The sequence below is a fragment of the Diceros bicornis genome, chromosome 31 (genome assembly GCF_020826845.1).
Source record: "Diceros bicornis minor isolate mBicDic1 chromosome 31, mDicBic1.mat.cur, whole genome shotgun sequence".
Taxonomy (NCBI): Eukaryota; Metazoa; Chordata; class Mammalia; order Perissodactyla; family Rhinocerotidae; genus Diceros; species Diceros bicornis.
Genome location: NC_080770.1, coordinates 14,256,563 through 14,281,169, shown reverse-complemented (window position 1 = coordinate 14,281,169; position 24,607 = coordinate 14,256,563). Strand labels below are relative to the sequence as shown.

General features: G+C 36.4%; 2 protein-coding genes and 1 pseudogene across 2 annotated transcripts in view; all 3 read right to left on the bottom strand.

Annotated features, from left to right (window-relative positions):
- LOC131395032 (olfactory receptor 5AN1-like) overlaps positions 1 to 24,607 on the bottom strand; it is a 141,707-nt gene that overhangs the window by 12,478 nt on the left and 104,622 nt on the right. The window lies entirely within an intron of this gene.
- LOC131395029 (olfactory receptor 5AN6-like) lies at positions 2,540 to 3,541 on the bottom strand. The gene has a single exon (XM_058526800.1). The coding sequence runs from the start codon at positions 3,539 to 3,541 to the stop codon at positions 2,573 to 2,575; it is 969 nt and encodes a 322-aa protein (XP_058382783.1). The 3' UTR covers positions 2,540 to 2,572.
- LOC131395035 (olfactory receptor 5AN6-like) lies at positions 16,497 to 17,326 on the bottom strand (annotated as a pseudogene).

Sequence of the window (24,607 nt, the reverse complement as noted above, 5' to 3'; positions counted from 1 at the left end):
TGTTATAAGAGGAGAGGTGAAAGGAGAAAAGAGAATTAGGGAGAAAACTCTCCACGTACTTGCTCTCTGGAGTCACGGTTGTCGTGGAGTTTTTTTCCCTGCTAATTTCATGCCCCACTTTGCCATGTCCTTTCTGATTCAATTCCCCTCTTCCCCATGGTCCTATTATGATTTCATGATTATAGCTTTTCCTTTAATGAAGTTGGGGTCATTAGAGCTGGAAAGGACCTAGAGATCATCTAGTCCAATACCATCAACTTCCAGATGACTACCTGAAGCCAGTGGAGCTAAGAGATTCGCCCAATGTGACATACCTGGCTGGTAATATAGACTGATAACAATAAATTAGATATGTGGACACTTCCCTGTTTACAAAGTACTTTCATTTTAGATAGATACATACATATATTTTTCTCAACTCCCTGACCTGAATCAACCATCACAGCATCCCTGTGAGGCAGACATGGCATGATTTCCTATGCATAAATGAGGAAATACAGGCAATAAGGAAGACAATAACACTCATTCATGACAGGGCCATGACTTATCATGGTTACAACTATGGGCATTGGTATCAGCCAATCTGGGTTGAATTCCAGCTTTCCACTTGCTGGTTGTGTGACCTTGAGAAAATTAATCTCTCCAAACCTCAATATTATCACCTATAAAATGAGGCTGATAACAGTAGCTACCTCACAGAGTAGCTCTTCATAGAGAGAATCAAATTAGTTAATGCTTATAAAGCACTTCAGAGAGTGAGGTACACATCATGCCTTCTGTTAATAGAAGGTGTAATTTATGTTTTCTGAATTGGAGTTCTTTCCAACATATTATGCCAAATTACTAATCCTTAATTAAAAATATCTACTTAAATCATGCCCACAAAACTTTTTTGTCTTTTCTTTTCTTTTTTTTTTTTTTTGATAGAGCTCATCTACCCTGCCATTATTAGGGATACAGAGAAGTTTTAGGAAGGTCTCATTCTTGGTTTGATCTACTTCAGCTAATCTTACTTCTGGGAGAGAGGGATGAATGAGGCAATGAGTTTATTTGATTTAACTCTTGCTAATAGGTTAGTAGTTATATATTCACCCATATAAAAACTGTAATAATTTAACATTTTAAATTGAACAGATTCTTTTTATTTATTGCGGTAACATTGGTTTAAAACATTGTATAAATTTCAGGTGTACATCATTATACTACTATTTCTGCATAGCTTACATCATGTTCACCACACAAATACTAATTACAATCCATAGATATAACAACAAAAGTATAGAATCTGGGCCCCTCCATCGGCGAATCAATGGAGGACATGGTTCTGGTCAGTGAGAACCATTTACGTTCCACATATGACACTTTGTGAGATTCAAGACGGATTGTTGCTACACTGGGAAGAACATGGCAGACCTCAATATGCCCAAAGGTTCTATCTCTAAAAGAGGGATAATTTCTCATCTGCCAACTTCACATGGTAATATAAATAAATCATATCTATACAATGTAACTATGTGAAGTGTAAAGTGTTGTATAAATATTAATGTAATAGTTTTGAAATGTAGTCCATTAACTCTTGTCTGAAAACAATGTCTCTTTTTTAAAATTTTATTTAAATTCTTTTGATTGGACTCTGAGTTTTCATGGTACCCCCAAATCTGGTGGCTCTACTGCTCCCTGGTAAAAATTAAGGCTCTAGAATCTCTGGGAGGCTCAAATCTCTGGGAGTTGAACCCTGTCTCCCTAGATACACCATGACAGCCTTCATTTCTGAGTCTTGCATGGTCTCTGGGAAACTACCATGGAGCATGCTCCAGGCCACCTATGCTCAGAAATTGATGACTTTGATTTCTTTCCAGCCTCTGAGAACCTCTCCCACTCTTGACCTTAAAAGTGCCCCTTGCTTCTACCATTCTTTTCTCCCATCTCTTTTTCACAAATCATTTCACAAGCAGGCTCAAGGAGTAAGATGGAGGGAAAAAATGTCACTCAGGAATAAACTCAGATGAATCTCTTTCCCCCCCTCCTCTCCTCCCCTCTCTTCTCCTGACTCTTCCCATAACTCTCTCTAACTCTCTATCGCTCTCTCAAACTCACTCCCTCCCTCTATTTGAGATTAATGTTATAAAGTGTTTCATTAAAAATTATTTTTATTTTTTACATATTTAATTTTATAAATTATTTTTTAATTTATTGTAATATAAACTAATACTTAACTGTCAAAAATGAATTAAAGCAATACAAAATTGATGAGAAAAGAACCATTTGTGTGGCTTCCTAGGATCTTATCATTTATCTACATATAATATCTATCAGAACCTCTGTTCTCAAAGCAGAGGATGTTGTCTACCTGGGTCTAATAATGGAAACAGGCTTTTAAAATGAATTCAATGTTGGTGACACTGCCTCAAACAGATCACTTGGTGATGGCAGCGAACCATAATGGCACCAGGAATCATGGAGCCATGTTTTCACTTCTTCTCTCTACCTACATATTCTTGTGACTTACAAGAGGTCACTTACATATTCTTATCCCTGTCTTCCTCACAAAGAAATAATACCTGCCCAAATATTATTCATACTGAGGTAAGTGTGTTAGCCTCTTTACTACCCTCTTGAGGGCCTCTCTGATCTCCTTGTTCCTCAGACTGTAGATAAGAGGGTTTAACATGGGGATAAAGATAACATAGAACACTGCCAGGACCTTGTCCTGCTTCTTGGAGTGGCTAGAGCTAGGATGCAGGTACACAGAGAGGCCTGTGCCATAAAATATTGTCACAACTGCCAGGTGGGAGGCACAGGTATTGAAGGCCTTGGCACTACATTTGACAGAGGATATTTTCAGGATGGCAGCTACAATGAAACCATAGGATAAGAGGATAACAAGAAAAGAACCGAACCCAATAAAAAAAGCTACCAGAAAAAGAATCATTTGGCTGATGAAGGGATTGGAGCAAGATAAGGAAATTATATGGGATATGTCACAGTAGAAATGGTGAATGGTATTTGACCCACAGTAGTAGAGATGAAAGCAAGGGACAGTTTGAAATAAGCTACCAATAAAAGCACTCACATAGGCCCCAGCAACCATCTTCTGACAGAGGCCAGGATCCATGACGGCTGAGTACTGCAGAGGCCTACCAATAGCAACATATCTGTCATAGGCCATGGCTGCCAAGAGGCAGCACTCAGCCTGAGCCATCCAGGACCCAACAAAGTACTGGGTAGCACAAGCAATGAATGAAATCATTTTTTTATCTCTTAAGAAGTCTGAAATCATCCTTGGGCTGGTGGAAGAAGAATAGCAGATGTCTATAAATGACAGGAAACCAAGAAAAAAGTACATGGGTGTGTGCAGGTGGGAGTCCATTCTGATTAGGATGATGAGACCCACGTTCCAGACTAGGGTGAGAAGGTAGATCCCCAGAAAGATTGGGAAGAGGATAAGCTGCAACTCCTTTTCATCTGACAGTCCCAGGAGAACAAACATGGCCACAGAAGTGTGATTTCTTTCTCCTTCCATGGACCTGATTGGTGACATCTGCTGAGAAAAAGATGAGAGTAGGAATGATTTCATTCTCAAAAAACACAAAGAAATCCTCTTCATTTTTTTCCCAGTCATATAGCTGACTAAATATACAACCTTGAATCATCAGTGTTAAGTTAATATGTGCTTTCCATGTATAATCACCAATTTTAACTGAAAATAATCGTGGATAAATATTGTCTCTCTCTCTTTGGGGACAAAAGATAATAAATGGGCACCATTAGTACATTGTCCCCTACAGTGTCTTAATTTCATGTCTTTCCACTCCAGATTTTACCAATATATGAGAATTGGAAATAGACCAAATTAGGATAATCTGCCATCTCTTTATATGGTGAAACAGAATGATTCTACTCAAGCATGGCTCTGATATTAAATCAATGCTTGGAGAAGGCCCTAAATCATGCTGGACCTCGTAGGTCAAATGAGGATGGTGAAGTAGGTGCTCTTTAAAATCTCCTTGAGAACTTATATTCAATTAATTTATGATCAGGGAGGGTGGACAATTCTGTAACTGCCTTTATGCTTTCATAAAGCCTGGAGAAATATAAAAATAATATAATAAGATAGTGGGAAGAGACACACACGAAGAAGCAGCTTGGAAATGGATGTGACTTAAGCAACATAATGACTCTAGGAAGGCTCCTGAGAAGTTAGATAAGACAAAGTTGAAACAGCCATTATTCTCCCTTCCTTGCAGGTATAGATTTTTCTTTCCACAAATCATAGATATTTATGAGTTTATTCATGACTCCCAGGTTAAAGACTTCCGACAATGAAGAGTGACTTGAACTCGTGTAAAGGTGAAGATGCTTAGGCAATTGACACGGGGATTAGGAAACTCAGGCAGGATTTTTTCTCTTTTTCTTGTTGGGGTCAGTCCAGAGTAGGCAAGCACCAAGACTTTAGGCCAAGTGGTAAAAAACCAAAAGAATATTTTTGCATCAGACACTGCATGCCCTTTTCAAAAAGCTGTAGGGGTCATTCCCTCCAGATGGTCATAGAACATCTCCAAACACAAATACATTTATGTTCAAATGAACTCAAACTAGAAATAAAATCATGGGAAGTTACGAAAGGTGGAGAATAGGTGTCACATGTAGCCTGGAAGTTGTGTATAAGGGAAAAGTAGAAGTCTTGGAGATTTCTTTGGAGAAAGACTGTGACGTTATTGGAATAAACAATGTCAATGAACCACAAATATTTGTCAGCATTAGCCATCTAGAATGTCTTGCTTTTCCCTAACCATTTCCCAGCCTCCTAGTCCAAAAATGAATAAAAAGGGAAAATCACCATAAAAGCATATGGCTATACCTTGAGAAGTAAGATAGAAACGTTCATTTCTCAAAATCGGTGCATTCTTTGCTTCATGGTACACTATTTGAGAAGAACTCTGAAATAATGAAGTGATTAGTTGCAAAAGACATCAAGATATTTACCACCAGTATAGAAGGGGAAATTGTCCCGGACAGCCTATGTATTTGCCATTCCAGACTTCAGTGTGATTCTATCCACAGTAAGACTGAATGGAGGGAGAATTTTGTGAGAAGAGAGCAGAAAATTGCATTTTTCATCATCATCACCAACAATCATGCCAAAAAAAGATTTATTGAGCAGCTACATTATATACTAATCTTTTCCTTCTACTAATGGAGATATTCACAGCTTCCTCTAATGCCCATTCATTCACTATGGTAAGCTTAAGCCTGGTGTACTGTCTACTAAACACAGATAGTACTCTGAAAATTGCCTCTATATTTTTGCTATATGCCTCAGGAAATCCAATTTGATGTATGTTAAATTTTCTTACTCTACTTTCCACATCACTGAAAAATCCATTATTTGTATTTCTCTACAGTGTTTTGTTTAGTTTTTAAAGATCTATCTTCCAGTAAATTTGTTTTATCATAGGTTGTGCTAACTAGCTATTTAAGTTATCTATTGAGTCTCAGATTTCAGTTACAAAAATATTATTTTCTCTTCTAAGGTTTCCATTTTGCCCTGTTCCCAAATAGTCAGTTTCGATAATCTCTTATTCCATCATACATTCAATAATATCCCACATATTAAACACATTTATATAAATTATTATCTAATAATTTTAATACACAGTTTTGCAAGTCTGATTCTATAGTTTGATGTTAGTGCTGACTTTTCCTCAAGGTGCCTTGTTTATTTGTGTGTCTAGTGATTTGTGGTTTTTTTTGCTGAGGATGAGTCACCCTGAGCTAACATCTGTTGCTAATCTTTCTCTATTTTGTAAATGGGTCGCCACCACAGCATAGCCACTGATGGTGGTGTAGGTCCACACCCGGGAACTGAACCCAGGCTGCTGAAGTGGATTGCACTGAACTTAACCACTAGGCCACCAGGGCTGGCCTATTTCTGTGTTTAGTGATTTCTTTATCTTAATTTCATGTTCTCTTAAAATTTATCTGTGGGAATCATTCATGCTTGTGTCTAAAATACGTTCCTTCAGAAATGATTTATAATACTTCTGTCAGGTACCTTTGGGACAACACCAACACAGAATCACTTTAAACAAAACTTTTAACCAGATGTTTTTTGGGGTCATAATAGTGATAATATTTAGGTTGCACATCTACATAAGTAGATGGATGAGATTTAAAAAATTCAGGGTAAAACTGATGTAACCATCATAGTGACAAAAGACTTTCCTCCTTTGTGTCCCTCATTTAAAAAATTAATTGAACATCCGTCCAAGAACAAAATTACCTTTGTGAGAGTTGTAGTATTCAGCACCCTAAGCCAAGAGACCCAGGAGGAATGTTGCCCACCTGTACATCCAGAAATAGGCAGACATACCTCAATATGGGCTGCAGAGCCAACAAGAGCCAGCAGACCTGCCCCAATCCCTCTTGGCCACGGTGGGGTAAAGCCTGGAGAGTACTAACTTGGGCACACACCCATGAATGAGACAGACTTAATGAAGCCCAGCCTTCCCTATGGGGGATTCCAGCACATTACTGGAGCAGGAAAAATGTATGAGTTTGATCACAGTGGAGACAGTGAAAGGAGCTGTCCCAGAACCACCCCCTTCAAGGCAACACTGCACAAGCTGAAGTATTCAGCAGTGGCAAACTATCCTGCAGAGGAAAAAGCAGTGAGTGAGTGCCCAGCTACCCCAGTAGTGCTTGACACAGCTGGAGAAACATGTTTCTCTTCAGAAGTACCTAGTATACTGAGATGGGTAGTCTAGGACTGGAGGGAGAGGGAAGATCAGGAAAAAGGCAGATAAGAATATCTAAGGGCTTTAAAGGGGCACAACTCCTGCTGACTGCATTCAGGATTTCAGCAGAAAATAAACCCATTAGCCAGCAGGAGTACTTCACTTAAGGATATTTCCACTAGATCCATGGAACCCCCAACCCCACCCCCCAGTGCTAAACTGACACCTCTTTTCACTCTGCAGCTGGCTCCTTGTGCACATTTCCAAGGGCAACAGTGAAAGCAAATCTGGTAAACTGAGTGCTCTTCGAAAAACAGACCTGTGTCTGTGGGCAAGGGAGAAACCAAAAACATGAACTGTAATGCCACCATCTGGAAAACAAAAACGAGGTTTCCAGTAGCCAGCCTGGTGAGTGGTAACAACCAGAGAAGACACAGTACCTTGAGAATTCTGCCACAAGAGAGAGCAAGAAGAGTGGAGCCTGTGTACCTATACAAAGGCAGAGAAAAACCTCAGATATAATACAACCAATGACAGTATACCCCATATGAAGGCAGCTACCAAAGATTTAAGGAGATGTATGCTACTTCAAATGCAGAAGCAGCAACCAAAACCTACAAGAAACATGAAAAATCAAGGAAACATGTCACTACCTAAATAATAATTCTCCAATAACCAATCTCAAAGGCACAGAATTTTGTGATCTAGCTAATAAAGAATTCAAAATGGCTGTTTTGAAGAAAACCAATGAACTATAAGAAAACTCCGAAAGATAATTCAATGAGATCAGGAAAAAATATATGAGCAAAATGAGATATTTACCAAAAAGACAGAAATTATAAAAATGAACCAAATAGAATTCTGGAGCTGAAGAATTCTATGAAGGAAATGAAAAATGCAGTAGAAACCATTTGTAGTAGAGTAGAGCAAATGGAAGACAGATAACTAAGCTAGAGGTCAGGGAGTTTAAAATAATGCAGTCAGACCTGAATGACAACAACAGCAAAAAACAGACTCAAAAAGAGCAAAGAAACCCTATGTGGTCTATGGGATTCTATCAAAACAAAATTAGAATAAATGGGGTTCACAAAGATAAAAGAGAAAAGAGGGGGCTGAAATATAAAGAAATAATACCAAGAACATCCAAAACCTGGGGAGATACTTGGACATTTAAATTCACAAAGCTGACAGATTATCCTTTTATCTCACGCCAAAAACTTTCTCAAAGACACATTAAAACAAAACTATGAAAAATCAAAGCTAAAGAGAATATTCTAAAAACAATCAGAAAAAGGAAGAGATCGTGGCATACAAACAAAACCCCCTTAAGCTATTAACAGTTTTCTCAGGAGACATCCTACAGGCCAGGAGAGAGTGGAATGGCATATTCAGTGCTGAAAGAAAACACTGCCGGCCAAGAATACTCTATTCTGCAAAAGTTATACTTCAGATATGAAGGAGAAATTAAGAATTTCCCAGATACATAAAAACTGAGGTTGTTTATCACCAATAGACTTGCCTTGCAAAAAATGCTAAAAAGAGTTTTTCAAGCTGAAGTGAAAAGACGCTAACCAGTGACATGAAAACAGATGAAAGTTTACAACACAGTGATAAAGGTAAATACGTAGTCAGACATAAAAAACTCTAATTTTATAATAGGACAGTGTGTTACTCACTTAACTATAGTCTAAACGTTAAAAGTAAAGACTATTACAAATAATTATAGCTACTATAATTAAAGAATACTCAATATAAAAAGAGGTAAATATTGGCATAAAATATAAAAGGAGAGAGTAAAAGGGTACAGCTTTTGCAGACAATTGAACTTAAGCTGCTATCAGTTTAAAATAGATTGTTTTCTCTATGAGGTATTTATGTAAGCCTCATGGTGACTGCAACAGAAAATTCTATAGCAGGTTCACAAAACACAAAGAAAGGAGAAACAGAGCATACCAATATGAAAAATTACCAATATACAAAGGCAAGCAGAAAGACAGGGAAGAGAAGCAGTGGAAATAAAAACACCAGAAAGCAATTAATAAGATGAGATTAGTAAGTCTTCACATATCAATAATCACTCTAAATGTAAATGCATTGAATTCACTAACCAGAAGGCAGAGTACTGCCTGGGTAAAAAAATAAGAACCAACTCTATACTGCTTACAAGAGACTCACTACAGCTTTAAGACACACCTAGGCTCAAAGTGAAGGGATGGAAATAGATATTCCATGCAAGTGGAAACCAAAAGAAAGCAGGAATAGCTATATTTATATCTGACAAAATAAACATTAAGCCAAATATGGAAACAAGAGACAAAGTAGGTCATTATATAATGATAAAGGGGTCAATTTATCAAGAAGACATAAAATACATAAATATCTAGGCATCCCAAATTAGAGCACATAAATATTTAAGAAAATACTAACAGATCTGAAAGGAGAAATAGACAACGATACAATCATATTAGGAGACCTTAATACCCCACTATCACCAATGAATAGATTATCCAGGCAGAAAATCAGCAATGAAACGTTGGACTTGAACCATACATTAGACCAAATGGACTCAACAGAAATCTGTAGAATAGTCCATCCAGTAGCAGCAGAATACATATTCCCTTCAAGTGCACACAGAATATTTCCAGGATAGGTCATATGACAGGATACAAAACAAGTCTTAGAAAATTGGAGATTGGAATCATACCAAGTATCTTTTCCTAGCAAAATGGTATGAAACTAGAAATCTACAAGAGAAAGCTGGAAAATGTACAAATATGTGGAAACTAAAAAACACACTCCGGAACAACAAATGGATCAAAGGAAAAATCAAAAGGGAAATTAAAAATCACCATGAAACAAATGAAAATAGAAGCATAATACAGCAAAAACAATGTAAGTTTACAAAAGCAGTTCTGAGAGGGAAGTTTATAGTGACAAACGCATATATTAAGTATATAGAAGAATCTCAAATAAGAACCTAACTTTACATTTAAAGGGACTAGAAAAGAAGAACAAACTAAGCCCAAAGTGAGTAGAAGGAAGGATAAAAAAAGGTCAGAGCAGAAATAAATGAAATAGAGACCAGAAAAACAATAGAAAAAAATCACCATAGATAAGAGCGGCTTGTTGAAAAAATAAACAAAACTGATATTTAGCTAGACTATGCAAAAAAGTCAGAAGACTCAAATAAATAAAATCAAAAATGAAAGAGGAGACATTACAAGTGATACAATAGAAATATGTTAGATTAACATGAACCGTTATATACAAACAAATTGAATAATCTAGGAGAAATGGATAACTTCCTATAAATATACATGTTACTAAGATTGAATGAGGAAGAAATAGAAAATCTAAATAGAACGAAAGTGAGTAAAAAGATTGAATAAGTAATCAAAAACTTCATAACACAGAAAACTCCAGAACCAGATGGCTTCTCTGGCAAATTCTACAAAACATTTAAAGAAGAATTAATGCCAATCCTTCTCAAACTCTTCCGGAAAATTGAACGAGAGGGAATACTTCCAAGCTCATTTTACAAGGCCAGTGTTACCCTGATACCAAAGCCAGATAAGGATCCTACAAGAAAAGAAAACTATAGACCAATATCCATCATGAGTATAGATGCAAAAATTCTCAATAAAATATTAGCAAACTGAATTCAACAACACAGTAAAGGGATTATACACCATGACCAAGTGGGATTTAACCTTGTGGTGGAAGGATGGTTCGCCATGCACAAACCAATAGCTGTGATACGCCACATTAACAGAAGGAAAGGTAAAGAGCATATGATCATCGCAATAGATGCAGAAAAAAACATTTGACAAAGTACAACATCCTTTCATGATTAAAACTCTCAAAATTGGATATAGAAGGAACATACCTCAACATAATAAAGGCCATATAAAACAAACCCACAGCTAACATTATACCCAACAGTGAAAATTTGAAAGCTTCTCCTCTAACATCAGGAAAAAGGTAAGGGTACTCACTCTCACCACTCTTATTCAACACAGTACTGGAAGACTTAGAGCAAAGAGGCAAGATAAAGAAATAAAAGACATCAAAATTGGGAAGAAAGATGTAAAATTGTCATTATTTGCAGATGACATGAACTTAAATATAGAAAATCTTAAAGACTCAACCAAAAGAGTCTTGGAAGTAATCAATGAATTCAGAGAAGTTGCAGGATATAAAATCAACATGCAGAAATCAGTTGTGATCCGTGAGCATGAAATATCTTACCATTTCTTTGTGTCTTTGATTTCTTTCAACATTTTTTTTTATTGGTTGAAGTCTTTTACTGTTACTAGTTAAAATATGCAATTCTATGTTGTTTTAAAAATTATTTCATTGAGATCATAATGGTTTAAAACACTGTGTAAATTCAGGTATACATTATTATGTATTACTTTCCATATAGACTGCATTGTGCTCACCACCAATAGTCTAAATTTTATCTGTCACCATATGTGTGTGCCCCTTTACCCCTTTTGCCCACATCCCAACCCCCTTCCCCTGTGGTAACCACTAATTTGTTCTCTTTATCTATATGTTTGTTTATCTTCCATTAAAGAGTGAAATCATGTGGTGTTTGTCTGTCTCTGTCTGGATGATTTCACTTAACTTAATACTCTCAAGGTCCATCCACGTCATTGCAGATGGGAAGATTTTGTCTTTTTTATGGATGAGTAGTATTCCATGGTATATTTGTACCACTTCTTCTTTATCCATTCATCAATTTGCAGATCAATTAGGCAAGAAAGAAATAAAAGGTACCCAAATTGGAAAGGAATAAGTGAAACTCTCACTGTTTGAGACAACATGATCCTATATACAGAAAACCCTAAAGAATCCACCAGAAAACTATTAGAAATAATCAGCAACTACAGCAAAGTTGCAGGGTACAAAATCAACTTACAAAAATAAGTTACATTTCTATATACTAATAATGAACTAGCAGAAAGAGAACTCGAGAATACAAGCCCATTTACAATCCCAACAAAAAGAATAAAATATCTAGGAATAAATTTAACGGAGGAGGTGAAAGACGTACACACTGAAATCTATAAGACATTAAGGAAAGAAATCGAAGATGACATAAAGAATTGGAAAAATATTCCAAGCTCATGGATTGGAAGAAGAAACATAGTTAAAATGTCCATACTACCTCAAGCAATCTACAGATTCAATGCAATCTGAATCAGAATCCCAATGACATTCTTTGTGGAAACAGAACAGAGAATCCTAAAATTTATATGGAACAACAAAAGACCTCAAATAGCTAAAGCAATCCTGAGAGAAAAAAAAAAATAAAGCTGGAAGCATCACAATCCCTGACTTCAAAATATACTACAAAGCTATAGTAATCAAAACAGCATGTTACCAGCACAAAAACAGACACACAGATCAATGGAACAGAATTGAAAGCCCAAAAGTAAAACCACACATCTATGGACAGATAACTTTCAACAAAGGAACCAAGAACATACAATGGAGAAAGGTAAGTCTCTTCAATAAATGATGTTGAGAAAACTGGATAGCCTCGTGCAAAAGAATGAAAGTAGACCATCATCTTACACCATACACAAAAATTAACTCAAAATGGATTAAAGACTTGAATGTAAGACCTGAAACATAAAACCCCTAGAAGAAAATGTAGGCAACACTCTTTGACATTGGTCTTAGCAGAATCTTTTCGAGTACCACATCTCCCCAGGCATGGGAAACAAAAGAAAAAAATTAACAAGTGAGAATACATCAGACTAAAGAGCTTCTGCAAGGCAAAGGAAACCATGAACAAAATGAAAAGACAACCTACCAACTCAGAGAAAATAATTGCAAATCATATATCCAACAAGGGTTTACTTTCCAAAATATATAAAGAACTTAGGTAACTTAACAACAACAAAAAAACCAAAGCAACCAATCAAAAAATGGGCAGAGGTTGCAACTAGAAGGATGTGCAACTATGACATACAACTGTCTACTGGGGCTTTGGGGAGAAAAAGGGGAAAAAGGTGGAAGATTGGTAACAGATGATAGCTCAGGGACAATCTTCCTCAAAAAAAAAAAACTCTGTCACTAAAGAAAAAGCTGTCAATTAAAAAAAAAAAGAAAATGGGCAGAGGATATGAAAAGACATTTTTCTAAAGAAGATATACACATGGACAACAGGCATGTGAAAAGATGTTTAACATCACTAATTATTAGGGAAATGCAAATCAAAACTACAATGAGATATCACGTTACACATGTCAGAGCGGCTATAATTACCAAGATAAAAAATAACAAGTGTTGGAGAGGATGTGGAGAAATGGGAACCCTTACACACTGCTGGTGGGAATGCAAACTGGTGCAGCCACTATGGAAAACAGTATGGAGATATCTCAAAAAATTAAAAATAGAAATAACATATGATCCAGCTATCCCACTACTTGGTGTTTATCCAAAGAACTTGAAATCAGCAATTCAGAGATTCATGCACCCCTTTGTTCATTGCAGCATTATTCACAATAGCCAAGACACAGAAGCAACTCAACAATGTCTTATAGTTTTCAATGTACAGTTCCTTCACTTCCTGGTCAAATTTATTCCTAGGTATTTTATTCTTTTTGTTACAAATGTAAATGGGATTATATTTTTATTTCTCTTTCTGCTAGTTCACTGTTAGTGTATAGAAATGAAACTGATTTTTGTATGCTGTATTTTGTACCCTGCAACTTTACTATACTCATTATTATTTCTCATCATTTTCTTGCTGGATTCTTTAGGTTTTTCTATATATAAAATCATGTCATCCACAAATAATGACAGTTTTACTGCTTCCTTTCCAATTTGGATACCTTTTATTTCTTCTTGTTAGTTTCCCTGCCTAGGACTTCCAATACTATGTTGACTAAAAGTGGTAAGAGTGGGCATCCTCAGATGAAAGAAAAGTTTTGATTTTAGTTAATTATTCTGAAACTCAGCAAATTATTATTTTTGATTCACCACTCAATTATTATTTCCTACAAAGTATTATGCTTTATAGACAGTGTCTCATTAGATTCTAGATAATATTATTCTCCCCATTTTACAGGTATATACAGAAATTAAGAGAATTCAGGATCATATCCTTAAGAAAATGCAGAACTAGAGTTTAACATCCATAGCCAACACAGAGTAATACATCACATTTTAGGTTAGAGACTATTCTTTTAACTGAAGATCAGAGATTTTGGGTAAGGAGAAAGAGAACCGGAGAAAGATCCCTAAGTGGAAGTGAGGGAGAGAGGAGTTGAAAAATAGGAGAGCTTGAGAACCATAACCTTGCTCCACATAGGTCTTACTGGAAGAATCCACTGTTCTCTATAAATCTTGCCCTCTGACCTTGACCCGGATTCCCCAGGAAAACAGAGCTCTTGTCAAAGGTTGAAATTACCTATTTCTTTTCCAAAGGAAATTTCCAGGTGGTCCCCGTTGCACTCCAAGATGAGTGCTTTTGGCCATGAAATTGGCTATCCACTGACAGAAGATGCCCACAACTGGGGATCCTCTTAAATGTGTTATTAGGGCAGAGGTGAAAGGAGAAAAGACAATTAGAGGGAGAAAACTCTCCAGGTACTTGTTCTATGGAGTTGTGGTTGTCATGGAGATTTTTCCCTGCTAATTTCATGATTTGCCATGCCCTTTCTGACTCAATTCCCCACTTCCCCATGGTCCTATTATGATCTCATGATTATAGCCTTTCTGTTAATGAATTTGGAGTTATTAGAGCTGGAGAGGACCTAGAGATCATTTAGTCCAATACCATCAATTTCCAGATGAGAGTCTGAAGCCAGTGGAGCTAAGAGATTTGCCAAAGGTGACACAGCTGGCTGACAATACAGCTTGATAATAATAAATTAGATATGTGGACACTACCCTGTTTACAAAGTACTTTCATTTTAGATAGATACATTTTCTTAAATACCTGACCTGAATCAATCATCACAGCAGCGCTGTGAGGCAGACATGGCATGATTTCCTACACACAAGTGAGGAAATTAAGGCAATAAGGAATATAATAACACTAATTCACGACAGGGCCATGACTTATCATGGATACAACCATGGGCATTGGTATCAGCCAATCTGGGTTGAATTCCAGCTTTCCACTTGCTGGTTGTGTGACCTTGAGCAAATTAACCTCTCCAAGCTTCAATATGATCACCTATAAAATGAGGCTGACAGTAATAGCTACTTCATAGACTTGCTCTTCATAGAGATAATCAAATCAGATAATGCTTATAAAGCGCTTATCAGAACAGGAAGTGCACAGCATGACTTCTATTAATAGTAGGTGTAATTTGTGTGTTCTGAATTGGAGTTCTTTTCAATATATCATGCTGCATTACTAATTCTTCATTAAAAATATTATGCTGAATTTCTAATCCTTCATAAAAAATATCTAATTAAGATCATTCCCACAACCATCATTTCATTTCTTTTTTTCTTTTTAAGTGGAGCTCATCTACTCTGCCATTACTAGGGATACAGAAATATTTTAGGAAGGTCTCACTCTTGGTTTGATCTACTTCAGCTAATCTTACTTCTAGGGAGAAAAGGGTAGATGGGGCAGTAAGTTAAGCATTTGATTTAACTCTTGCTATTAGAGTAGCAGTTACATATTCCCCCTGATAAAAACTGTAATAATCCTTTAAACTGAACAGATCCTTAAGATAGTTTTAAATATAACACCAAAAGTATAAAATCTAGGCCAAACTTAAGGCACTGGAATCCCTGGGAGGCCCAATTCTCTGGGACTTGGACTCTACCTCCCTAAACACCTCACGACAGCCTTCAATTCTGAGGTCTTGCATGGTCTCTGGGAAGGCACCATGGAGCATGCTCCAGGCCACCTGTGACCAGAATTTGATGACTTTGATTTCTTTCTAGCCTCTGAGAATCTCTCGCACTCTTGACCTTATAAGTGTCCCTTCTTTTTATCATTCTTTTATCCCCTCTCTTTTTCACAATTCACTTCACAAGGAGGCTCAAGGAGTAAGATGGAGGGAACAAGGTCATTCAGGAATAAACCCAGGTAAATCTCTTTCTCCCTCTCCTGTCCTCTCCTCTCCTCTCTCTCTTTCCATCTCCTTCTCTCTGTGTGTCTCTCTCTCAAACTCACTCTCTCTCTCTGTTCAAGATTAATGTTATAAAGGGTTTCTTTAAAAAAAATTTTATATATTTAATTTTGTAATTATTTATTTTATTTTTATTGTAATATAAGTACATGCTTAACAATTAAAAATAAATAAAAGCAAAAAAGAAAAGAAAATTGGTGTGGCAAGAACACCTAGGTTTTTGTAATTTCTCTACATATAATATCTAACATAACTTCTATTCTCAAAATATATGTTTTTATCTGTCTGGGTCTAATGGAAACAGGCCTTTTAAACTGAGCTCAGTGGTGGTGAAACTCCTTCAGGCAGATCACTTGGTGGTGGCAACTAACCATAATGGCACCAGGAATCAAGGAGCCAGGTTTTCACTTCTTCTCTCTATCTAATTACTCTTGTAATTAGAGTGACAAAATGTCACTTACATAGTCTTACCTCTGTCTTCCATGTAAGGGAAATAATACCTGCACTAATATTGCTATTACTGAGGTAAATGTGTTACCCTCTTTATCACCCTCTTGAGGGCCTCTTTCATCTCCTTGTTCCTCAGACTGTAGATAAGAGGGTTTAACATGGGGATAAAGATAATATAGAACACTGACAGCACCTTGTCCTACTTCTTGGAGTGACTAGAGCTAATATGCAGGTACACAGAGGGGACTGTGCCATACAAGATTGTCACAACTTCCAGGTGGGAGGCACAGGCATTGAAGGCCTTGGAACTACATTTGATGGAGGATAGTTTCAGGATGGAAGCTGCAATGAAACCATAAAATAAGAGGATAACAAGGAAAGAACCAAACCCAACAAAAATAGCTCCCGGAAAAAGAATCATTGGATGATGAAGGGATTGGAGTAAGACAAGGAAATGATATGGGTTATGTCACAGAAGGTATGCTGAATGGTACTTGGCCCACAGTAGTAGAGATGAAAGAAAGGGACTGTCTGAGCTAAGCTGCTAAGGAAACCACTCCCATAGGCCCCAGTAACCATCTTCTGACAGACGCCAATCTCCATGATGGCTAAGTACTGCAAAGGCCTACCAACAGCGACATATCTGTCATAGGCCACGGCAGCCAAGAGGCAGCACTCAGCCTGAAACATCCAGGACCCAATAAAGTACTGGGTGGCACAGGCAATGAAAGAAATCATTTTTTCATCTTTTAAGAAGTCTGAAAGCAGCTTTGGGCTGGTGGAAGAAGAATAGAAGATGTCTACAAAAGACAGGAAACTAAGAAAAAAGTACATAGGTGTGTGCAGGTGGGAGTCCATCCTGATTAGGATATTGAGACCCAGGTTCCAAATTAGGGCCATAAGGTAGATCCCTAGGAAAATTGGGAAGAAAATAAGCTGCAACTCTTTTTCATCTGAGTGTCCTAGGGGAACAAATTTGGCCATGGAGGTGTGATTTCTTTCTGCTTCCGTGGACCTGCTTGGTACCATTTGCTGAGAAAAAGATGAGAAGGAAATCGCTCCATTCTCAAAAAATACAAAGAAGTACTCTTCATTTTTTTTTGCACTCATGCCGATGACTAAGTATACAGTATTGAATCATCAATGTTTACTTAATATGTGTCTTCTATGTATAATCATCAACCTTAACTGAAAAATTCTCTTGGATAAATATTGTCACTATCTCTTTGGGGGAAAGACAGTAAATAGGCATCATTATACATTACAAGGTCTTCATTTCATGTTTTTCCATTCCAGATTTTACAAATATATGAGAATTGGAAATAGACCAAATTCAGGTAAACTGTCATCTCTCTATATGCAGAAACAGAATGATTCTGATCAGCCTTGGCTCTGATATTTAGTCAATGCTTAGAGAAGCCCCTGAATCATGCTGGGCCTCCTTTTAAAATGAGAATGTTAGATTAGTTTCTCTTTAAAGTCTCCTTAGGGGGCTGGCCTGGTGGCGCAAGTGGTTAAGTGCGCACGCTCCAATGCAGTGGCCCTGAGTTCGCTGATTTAGATTCCGGGCGTGCACCGATGTGCCACTTGGCAAGCCATGCTGTGGCGGCGTCCCATATAAAGTGGGACGTCCCATCTGGGCATGGATGTTAGCCCAGGGCCAATCTTCATCAGCAAAAAAAAAAAAAAAAAGAGGAGGATTGGCAGATGTTATCACACGGCTGATCTTCCCCACAAAAAATAAAAATAAAAAAATAAAGTCTCCTTAGGAACTAACAATCAATTAATCTATTATCAGGGAATGTGGATAATTCTCTAGCTGTCTTTCTGTTTATATTAAGCCTGGAGAGACAAAAGAATAATATAATAGTATAGTGGGAAGAGTCACACACCAAGAAGCAGCTTGGAAATAGATGTGACTTAAGCAACTTAATGACTCTAGGAAGGCTCCTGAGAAGCTAGATAAGTCAAGGTTGAAAGAGCCATTATGGTAGCTTCCTTGCAGGTGCTGTTTTTCTTTTCTCAAATCAGAAGTACTTATGAGTTAATTATCTTGGAGAGTGATTCTTGATCTTTTTTGGGTCAGTGATCCTTTTGAAAATCTGTTGGAAACCCTGGACCCTTTACCCATCAAATTGTAACCACTTATCACCTTTGCATATGGTTTTATTGGATTCTCAATCACCCTTGAGTCTATTAATGGTACCCAGGTTAAAGACTTCTACAAAGTAGTGACTTGAACTCATGTAAGGGTTTGGATGCTTAGGCAATGGACACAGGGATTAGAAGACTGAGGCAGGATTTCTGGAAATTCTTTCTCTTTTTCTCATTGGAGCCAGTCCAGGAAAGGAAAGCATTCAGTCTTCAGGCCAAACAGTAAACAACCAAAAGAATATTTTTGCATCAGGCGCTATATGCCCTCTTCATGGTCTATAGCTATCATTCTCTCCAGATGGTCATTAGAACATCTCCCAACACAAACACATTTTTATTCAGATGAACTCAAACTAGAAAGAAAAACCTGAGAAGACTTGAAAGGTAGAAAATAGTCATCAAGTGTAGGTTGGGAGTTCTGTAAGTGGGTAAAAGTAGAAGTTGGAGATTTCCTGGAGAAAGACTGTGACATTAATGGAATAAACTATGTCTATTAACTATAAATATTTTTCAGCATTAGCCATCCAGAATGTCTTTCTTCTCCCCAAACATTTCCCAGAGTCCTAGTTCCATAAATGAATAAAAAGAGAAAATCCCCTTAGAAGCATAAGGCTATATCCTGAGAAGTAAGGTAGAAGTGTTCATTTCCCCCAAACATATCAGTCATTGATTCACGCTGCACTGTTTTGAGAAGAATTCTGAAGGAATGAAGTGATTAATTGCCAAAGAAATCAAGATATTTTCCATCAATATGGAAGGGGAAATTGTCACAGACAGACTACGTATTTACCATTCCACACTTAGATGTGGTTCTGTCCACAGTCAGACCAAATGGAGGAAGATTCTTTTTAAAAGAGAGCACAAAATTGCATTCTTCATCATCATCTTCATCATCATAACTAACAATCATGAAAGCAAAATGTTTTATTGTGCAGCTACAGTATATACTGTTTTCCTCCTTGTACTCATGAAGATATTCACAGCTTCCTCTAATGTTCATTTATTCCATATGATATCCTTAAGCCTGATGTGTTTTCTACTAAACACAAACAGTATTCTGAAAATTGCCTCTATATTTCTATTATATGTCTCTGGAACCCCAATTAGATGTGTGTTGAATCTTCTTGCTCTATCCTCCACATCACTGAAACATCATTTTTTTGTATTTCTTTACTATGTTCTATTTAATTTTTCCAGATGTCCCTTCAAATAAATTCATTCTATCATAAGTTGTGCTAATTGGCTGTATAAGCATCCATTGAGTTTAAAATTTCAAAATAAAATTTTTGTTTTCTATTCTAATGTTCCCATTTAGTTATATGCCCAAAGGTCAGTTTTGATAGTCTTTTTTCTCTCATTATACTTTCAATAGTATCCTTATTTAAACATATTTATATAAATTATTTAATAATTTAAATATGTAGTTTTGCAAATCTAATTCTGTAAATTGCTGATTCTTGCTCTAGGTGCCCTGTTTATTTGTGTTTTAGTGATTTTTTATCTTAAGTTTATGTTCTTTTAAAACTTATCTGTGTGAATCATTGATGCTTGATTTTAAAAAGTGTTCCTTTAGAAATAATTTCTATTTCTTCCATCACATGCTTTGGGGGCCATATTAACCAAATATCCCTTTAAACAAAAATTTTACTTGGGGTTTTGGGGGGTAACAATAGTTTTCATGTATATAAAAGTAGAAGTATGTTATTAAAAATCATCAGGGGAAATTTCTTATTTTTCCTCTACTTCTTAACCTAAAGCTGAAAGAGGAGTGCATATCACTTTCTCATTTTGTGGCGTAGGTTTTTTCTAGTTTGCCTTTTGAGAATGTCATCCTTTGCACGTCCTTGCTTTTAGTGGCCTGGGGGGGATTTCTTCTAGTCCAATCTCACATACAGTCCTTTTCCCCTACCTCTCATATATATGCTTATTAAAACTCAGGACTTAGGCTACTAGAAATCAGTAAAACCCTCCTGGGAAAATGTTGGCTTCAACCTACTACCCTCTAAGGTTTGGGCTTTTTCTTGTCATTTCTGTACCTTGAGAAATTCATTTGACTTCTCTTTGTCTCAGCCATGAAAAGAACTGTTTTAGATTTTATCTAGAATTATTAGTTTCTCTAAACATATAGCTCACCATATTACCAGAAACACCTTTACAAATAATATTTCTATGAAAGTCCTGATTACTTCAGCTTATCACTGGCCAATTTTTCCTAAAACCCCCAGCTACTTGATTTGCTTTTTTTTCTTTTGTTTCTAATATAATGGAATTTGTCCCTGAAACAAGGCATGGTATTAGATAGCTAATATTTATTGAGTGTGTACTATGTTCCAGGTGCTCTTCTAAATAATTTTGTGTTTTATCTCATTTTACTTTATCCAACAGCGTTGTGAGAGATGCACTCATTATTTCCGTTTTGTTTTGTTTTGTTTATAACTGCTTTTAATTCATAGATTTCTTATCAGCTTGATCAAATGAGTATTATCTATTTGTTTTAGGCATCTGAATTTTAAGTGTCTGAAATGAGTATCACACACAAAACTGAAATTCAATAGTTTGATTGAAATCTGGTACACAAAGATTTAATGAAAAGATTTTGGTGAAACTAAAACTAAACTAAGTCAAACTGAAACCAATCAAAAACTTTAAAAAAGAATACAGGGGCTGGCTCTGTAGGATAGTGGTTAAGTTATGTGTGCTCCTCTTCAAAAGCCCAGGTACACAGGTTCACATCGTGGGCATGGAACTACACCACTCACCAAGCCATGCTGTGGCACTGACCCACATACAAAATAAGGGAAGATTGGCACAGATGTTAGATCAGGGTCCATCTTCCTCAAGCAAAAAGAGGGGAATTGGCAACAGGTGTTAGCTCAGGGCCGATCATCCTCAAGGAAAATAAATAAATAAATAAATAAATAAATAAGAATACAGAAAGCTATTAACCCTTCCCATGCAACACAATGTCTATAAGTTTTATAAATAATTTTTATTGACATATAGTTGACATATAATATTATGTAAATTTTAGCTGTAGTATGGGTTGATTTGAAACATTTATGTGTTGCAATTTTTAACCACTAAAGCATTAGCTAACACCTCTATCACATCACACAATTATCATTTCTTTTTTGTGGTGACAATAATTAAGATCTCATCTCTTAACAACTTTGAAGTTTATAATACAGCATTGCTGACGATACTCACTCTACTGTACATTAGGTCTCCAGGACTTACTTGTCTACTACTTGTAAGTTTGTACTCTTAAGTAGCATCTCCCCAGTTCCTCCACCACCAATTATTTTTGTGTGTGGGGGGAAGATTAGCTCTGAGCTAATATCTGTTGCCAATTCTCCTCTTTTTGATGAGGAAGATTGGCCCTGGGCTAACATCTGTGCCCATCTTCCTCTACTTTATATGGGACACTGCCACAGCATGGCTTGATAAGCAGTGCATAGGTCTGTGCCTGGGATCCAAACCCGTGAACCCCAGGTCGCTGAAGCAGAGTGCATGAAGTTAACTACTACACCATCGGGATGGCGCCTACTCTCAATGTTTTTGAGTTTATATTTTCAGATTCCACAGGTAAGTAATATCATACTGTACATGTTTTTCTCTTTATGACTCATATCACTTATCATAATGCCCTCAAGGTCCATCCACATTCTCGCAAATGGTAGGATTTCTTTCTTTTTTATGGCTGAATATTATTCCATTGTGCATAGGCATACCACATTTGTTTTCAGTTGTTTGGACATTTTAACAGTATTTAACCTGCCAATCTGTGAGCATGAAATATCTTTCCATTTATTTGTGTCTTCAGTTTCTTTATCAATGTCTTACAGTTTTCAGTGTATAGATCTTTCACCCTCTTGGTTAAATTTATTCCTAGGTATTTTATTCTTTTCAATGCAATTGTAAATGGGATTGTTTTCTTAATTTCTTTTTCTGAGAGTTCATTATTAGAAATGAGTTCATATGGAAATGCAACAAATTTTTGTATATTGATTTTTATCTTACAGCTTTGCTTAATTTGTTTATTAGTTATAACAGTTTTTTACTAGACTCTTGAGGGTTTTCTATACATAAATATCATGTCATCTACAAAGAGAGACAGTTTTACCTCATCCTTTCACACTTGGATGCATTTTATTTCTTTTTCTTGACTAATTGCTTTGGCTAGGACTTCCAGTACTATGTTGAATAAAATGGCAAGAGTGGGCAACCTTGTCCTGTTACTGATTTTAGAGGAAAAGCTTTTCGCTTTTCACCATTGAGTATGATGTTAGCTGTGGGCTTGTTTTATATGGCTTTTATTATGTTGAGGTACATGCCTTCTATACCCAGTTTGTTGAGAATTTTTATCATGTTTGGATGTTGAATTTTGTGAAATGCTTTTCCTGCATCTGTTGAGATGATCATATGGATTTTATCCTTTATTTTGTTAATGTGGTATGTCACATTGATTGATTTGCAGATGTTGAGCCATCCTTGCAACTCTGGAATAAATCCAACTTGATCATGATCATGATCTTTTTCATGTATTGCTGAACTAAGTTTGCTAATATTTTCTTTAGGATTGCTTCATCTATGTTCATCAGGGATATTTGAATCTAATTTTCTTTTCTTTTCTTTTCTTTTGTGAGGAAGATCAGCCCTGAGCTAACATCCATGCCAACACTCCTCTTTTTGCTGAGGAAGACTGGCCCTGAGCTAATATCCATGCCCATCTTCCTCTACTTTATATGGGATGTTGCCACATCATGGCCTGACAAGCGGTGCATTGGTGCACGCCCAGGATCTGAACCTGGGCTGTCAGCAGTGGAGCGTGCACACTTAACTGCTACACCACAGGGCTGGCCCCTAATTTTTCTTTCTTTTAGTGTCCTTGTCTGTTTTTGGTGTCGGGGTAATGCTACCCTCATAAAATGAGATTAGAAGTATTCCTTCCTCTTCTACTTTTTGGAAGATTTTGAGAAGGATTTGCATTAATTTTTCTTTAAATATTTGGTAGAATTCTCCAGTGAAGACAACTGGTTCTGGACTTTTGTTTGTTGCAAGGTTTTTGATTATTGATTAAATCTCCTTACTAGTAACTGGTCTGCTCAGATTTTCTATTTACTTGTGATTCCGTCTTGGTAGGTTGTATGTTTCTAGGAACTTGTTCATTTATTCTAGGTCATCCAATTTTTTGGCCAATAATTTTTCAGAGTAGTCTCTTATAATCCTTTGTATTTCTGTGGTATCAGTTGTAACATCTCTTCTTTCATTTCTCATTTTATTTATTTCAATCCTCTCTCTTTTTCTTAGTTAGTCTAGCTAAATGTTTGTCAGTTTTATCAGTTAAAAAAAACCCAGCTCTTATTTTATTGATCTTTTCTATTATTTTTTTAGGCTCTATTTCATTTATTTCCAATCTGATCTTTGTTATTTCCTTCCTTCTACTAACTTTGGGCTTAGTTTATTCTTTTACTTGTTCCTGAGTTGTAAAGTTAGGTTGCTCAAGAGACCTTTCTTCTCTCTTAATGCAGACATTCTTAGATATGAACTTCCCTCTTAAAACTGCTTTTGCTGCATCTGATGGGTATGTTGTATTCCCATATCATTTGTCTCAAGATATTTGTTTTTTATTTTCGTTTTGATTTTTTCCTTGACCCATTGGTGTTCATTAGCATGTTCTTTAATGTCTAGTTATATGTGAACTTTCCAGTTTTCTTCTTATACTTGATTTCTAGTTTCATATTGTTTTGGTTGGAAAAGATGCTTGATATGATTGTAATCTTCTAAAATTTATTAAGACTTGCTTGTGGCCTAACATATGATCTATCCAGAAGAAGTTCCATATGCATTCTAGAAGAGCATGTATTTTGCTTCTTTTGGATGGAAGGTTCTATAAATATCTTTTAAGTCCATCTGTTCTAACGTGTAGTTTAAGTCCAATGTTTCATTATTGATATTCTGTCTGGATGATCTATTCATTGTTGATAGTGAAATTTTCTACTATTATTGTATTATGGTCTCTTTCTCCCTTCCAGTTTAGTTAATATTTGCTTTATATATTTAGGTGCTTCTAATGGGTGCATAAATATTTACAAATGTTATATCCTTTTGTTGGATTGACCCCTTTATCATTAGATAATGACTTTCTTTTTCTCT